Below are 4,293 nucleotides of genomic sequence, written 5' to 3' on the forward strand. Positions count from 1 at the left end.
TGCATGGAATGTATATTTTACAACCTTTATTTTCTTTCATTCTGAATTGTGTAAATAAATTTTTGAATTTTTGTTGTTAATACTAAAATTATTATTACTAATAAATTATTCTAATTAATTTTTTTTACTATGCTCATTATTTTGCTTTCGAGCATTATATATGCTTAAATATTTTTTAATTTTTTAATTTATAAATAATATTTATTTATTCTATGGGTAAATCCATAATATAAATTAAAAAGGGAAAATTATAATATTAAAAAGTTTTAAAAAATATATAAAGAAGATAAATGTTTATAATTTAGAGGGTAAAATAGGTATTTGGCAATCCAAAATTTGAAAAATCTAGTTGAGTGACTTTCTGAGTGCAATAGACATAGTTCAGTAACTTTGTTGTTACAAATAGAAGTAAAGTGACTTTAGGAGATAACTTAGGATAGTTGAGTGACCATTTGAGTAATGAAATCAGTCGCATGAAAATGGAAACTTAATGTACAAAAAAGGTATTTTTATTAGTAACAAAGCAAAGTAGCAAAAAACTGTCACAGCACATACAGACATTTTATTATTCTTCACAAGAGAAAGATTACTTGGAACATGAGATATTCATTAGTGTACAAACACTTGAAGATTAGGAAACTAAAAGTAAATTAAAGGAAAATGCCAAGTAATCATTTAGGTTTACTAAATCGATCTTAGGCATCCACAGTTTGCAGCTTGGGCATATTCTCAACTTTAGCTGCTTCAGTTCCACGTGCATTAAATTTCTCTGAGTAAACAATTGCACCAAGCTTCACAATATCAATAATCTGCTCTTCAGTTAATTGGGGAAGCTTTTTCTGCTCATCTGAAATTATGACATGATTTTGTAGCTCCCGAAGTTTCTGCTCCTTTATGACGTTCTTCTCTTTCTTGTTATATACCACATAAAGTATCATTTGGAGAATACCGAAGGTGAATCCCAAGATGTTTGGAATCTATAAGACAAAAAAAATATATTATTAATAGATCTTTGAGTACGTTACGTAATAATTTAGATGTGCATGCAAGTAAATAATAAAAAATAATAGTATTAACTTACTGCAACAATTTTGTTTCTTTTTAGAAGACCGTAGAAGAACCACATGACAGCATTGAGTGTGAGGAAAAGTGATAGGAGAAATGGCATGTATTCCACACTCTTGGTTTTGATTACTTTTCTCTGCATGACATATATGGTATTAATTAGGAAAATCAAATATCATTTTCATGCATGAAAAATGGAAATTAAACACGATCGTTAATTATTGCAATATTCATATACTTACCAAAATGCACAATGGTGCTGCAAACGTACATACCGAAAACACAAGGCAAATCCATCCAACAATTTGGCCACGAACTGCGCCTTTGAATAGAAATTGGATAACGAGAACCATAGCTCCAAAGCCACCAACCACTAATAAAAGAAGCATCTTCACAGTTTGGACCTGCATTGAGTATGCAATTACAAGGTCAAAAATAATTATCTTTTAGGTGATCTATTATTCTCATAATTTATTTGCCATGTTATGGTAAAGAAGTCAAACTCTTCTTGTAAAAGCTTACGTACCCTGGCTTTCTTTGGTGCATAGAAAAGGTAGATGCCAACGTAAAATGTTTCAATAAAGCAGCCAATGGTGTTTATAGTGATAATGAAGATCAAGTTGGACTGGGGCATGAGAAGTGCGTAGTATATCCAAAGTACGCAACTGAATAGTGCAACCACATAAGGAATTGATTGATAGCCTTCAGTTGATTTTTTCTTGTAAATCGAATAAAATGTAGGCCTGTCGACGATGTGTAGATACAAATGTAAGTACTAATCAATTTATATACAAGTAGTATGGTAATACGAATGAAGGTTTAAGACATGGCGGACTCACAGTGGAGAAAGGAACACCATGAACGAGACGATGTTACCTGTAAATTGAGAAAAAAAAAAGAAGGGTATGATTAAACTCAACAACTTCTGAAATTCTTGGGGAAGAAAGTAAATTGCGACAAAAGAGCATGCAAATGATTAAAACAAATACTTATTACGTAAATGATTGAAGATATACTAGTACGATGAAATGTCACATCCATGAAATATTTAGTAGGCTCTACAACGTAATAATATAATTATAATAGCCATAGGAGCAATTGATACTTGAATACAATAGGAATAGTAATAACAAGCAAGAAATGAAATAATTTACCGAGGACACCAAAAGCAGAAGTCCAGATGCCAACAGAAATACCAGCCATCGTTTTTTTAAATTCTTTTTACTGAACAAATTAAGAATTGCAAAATCTCTATCTCGATCTCTTTAGTCTTTATTACTCACTCAAGAATTGCAAGTTCTACTTGGCAATGAAACTAGGTACTTGGTTGACATATATATAAGCAAGTGTGGGAAAGTAGATCGATGCAATAGAAAAAAGTGTTTTGTTTTCTATTGTCTTTGCACAAATGTATAAGGAAAAAGGAATTGCCCTTTTCAATAGCTAATTAACTTTTATCTTTCCGTGTATAAGAAATATTTATATTATTTAGATCACTCACAAAGTAATTATATATAATCTCTATGATAACTATAAATTAATTGATAACATATATAATAAAAATGGTACTAACTGAACTACTATAATAGGTTAAATAATATTTATCGTGAAAAATAATCTTTATAGTGCAAATATATAAAACTTAAATTCTAGCTAATTTCTTTGCTGCGTAAGGGGTAAGATGAGCATATCCTAAAAATTAAATGGTCCTACGGTGCTCTTTTATTATGTCATCCTCCAATACTCATGGGCACTAAGGTTTACATTTCATACTTTAGTTTTGGAGGGTCTGATTTTATATTTGTTTTCTGTTCAGATGAACTCCAAATCAGCAAAATAACAATCCAGAAATGATGGGGGTGCCAATTAGTGCTTGCCATTTGGCATCAATAATGGAGTGGGGGCAACCATTTCTGACTCTGATGCTGCTATTGCATGAGGTGATCAATTTGCTGAAATGGCTGATGAAAATATCATCAGGATAATATGCTTCGCTATGCTTTGCTTTAGTTGGCTTATCTTGTCTTGGTGGGTTATGTCATATATCTCTATGATGAAATAAAATGAATCAGTTTCCATATCTCTTAAAAGATATTTACCAATGTAAAAATTATCTATTTCACTATCAGTGCTATTTATTCAGTATATAAGCTAATTATTTTATTTTCTATCTATTTATTATTATCGGTCAACCTGACCTGACATATACTATTAATGCACAGAACCTAAATGCTTCTTAAATTGGCAGATGACAATGTTGTGTTTATAATGTGAATTAGGCTTCAGGGTATACCAGCTCACCCACAATCAGCAAGATGATTGATTTGTTTTCTTTGATTTTCCCCCGCCAGGTGGATATATTATAGTGTTTGGCTCGATAACATTGTCAATGATTGGGAGATCAATTCAATTGTTGTTCTTCATTGGTACGTATTTTATTCTTGTTATACTAAAAGTTTACAGAACTAATTAAAATCAAACATAAATTAATTAATACACATGGCAGAGCAATAGAGACGACGTACATTTCTTTATCATACTTGCTCCACTTTTTTCTCCCTTTGTAGTTCTTGGATAAGATTCAAACTTCTTTAGCCTTTAACAATTTAATCTTTAGGGTTTTGTGGATACTGTTCTTCCAACTTCAACAGCCACTACATATTATTGCTCGTGCATTATGCATGCATGTTCCAATGATTGAGCCCCTCAAGACGTTTCATACCATCTTTCCCTTTTTCTCCATAATTTTTTCCCTTTTCTTGGACAAGTTGTAGGCAATCGCCTCATGATCTAAATAAACGGTGGATATTTACAATAAAGGTTGGTGCCACTGGCCGGGGCCGAGCTACAGTAATATATACGGGTTCAGACGAACTCAATAATTTTTGCTTATACTCTATATTTGTATTAAAAAATCTATTAAATATATATAAATATTTAATTTTGAACTTAGTAACTAAAATAAGCCATAAGTTAGCGACAAGTTTAGAAACCATAAACTTGAAATTCTAGTTTCCCCTCTGACGTCATCACTTTGAAGCTTCTATGCTTTAATATTGGTACGTCGTATACTAATACACGGTGATTGTCTGGTTTTGATTATTTCATGCAAAAGAGCGGAGAAAGACATTATTTTGGGAAAAGGGTCTTAGCGCGTTTCTAAAAAGTTAGATTATACATCTTGTGAAATTGCGACACAAAGATTCATCTGAAATCATCCAAATCAAA

At 31.5% G+C, this 4,293-nt stretch overlaps 1 protein-coding gene across 1 annotated transcript; it reads right to left on the reverse strand.

The window, feature by feature from the left end:
* Positions 1-493: 493 nt before the first annotated feature.
* On the reverse strand, positions 494-2,385 carry LOC104249189 (bidirectional sugar transporter SWEET9-like). The gene is made up of 6 exons (XM_009805563.2): positions 2,220-2,385; positions 1,905-1,941; positions 1,592-1,808; positions 1,308-1,469; positions 1,082-1,201; positions 494-977 (listed from the first exon to the last, which is right to left on the reverse strand). Exons 1-6 carry the CDS (start codon positions 2,266-2,268, stop codon positions 696-698), a joined length of 867 nt encoding a protein of 288 aa, XP_009803865.1. The 5' UTR covers positions 2,269-2,385; the 3' UTR covers positions 494-695.
* Positions 2,386-4,293: the final 1,908 nt, after the last annotated feature.

The sequence above is a fragment of the Nicotiana sylvestris genome, chromosome 6 (genome assembly GCF_000393655.2).
Source record: "Nicotiana sylvestris chromosome 6, ASM39365v2, whole genome shotgun sequence".
In the NCBI taxonomy this organism is placed as follows: Eukaryota; Viridiplantae; Streptophyta; class Magnoliopsida; order Solanales; family Solanaceae; genus Nicotiana; species Nicotiana sylvestris.

Bases quoted from the DNA above. Each gene is read 5' to 3' on its own strand.
- LOC104249189 (XM_009805563.2), bottom strand. From the start codon at position 2,268: ATGGCTGGTATTTCTGTTGGCATCTGGACTTCTGCTTTTGGTGTCCTC. The intron at 1,942-2,219 runs GTAAATTATTTC...CTCAATTTACAG, and splicing joins TTCTGCTTTTGGTGTCCTCG to GTAACATCGTCTCGTTCATG. The intron at 978-1,081 runs GTAAGTTAATAC...TTTGTCTTATAG, and splicing joins AAAGAAACAAAATTGTTGCA to ATTCCAAACATCTTGGGATT.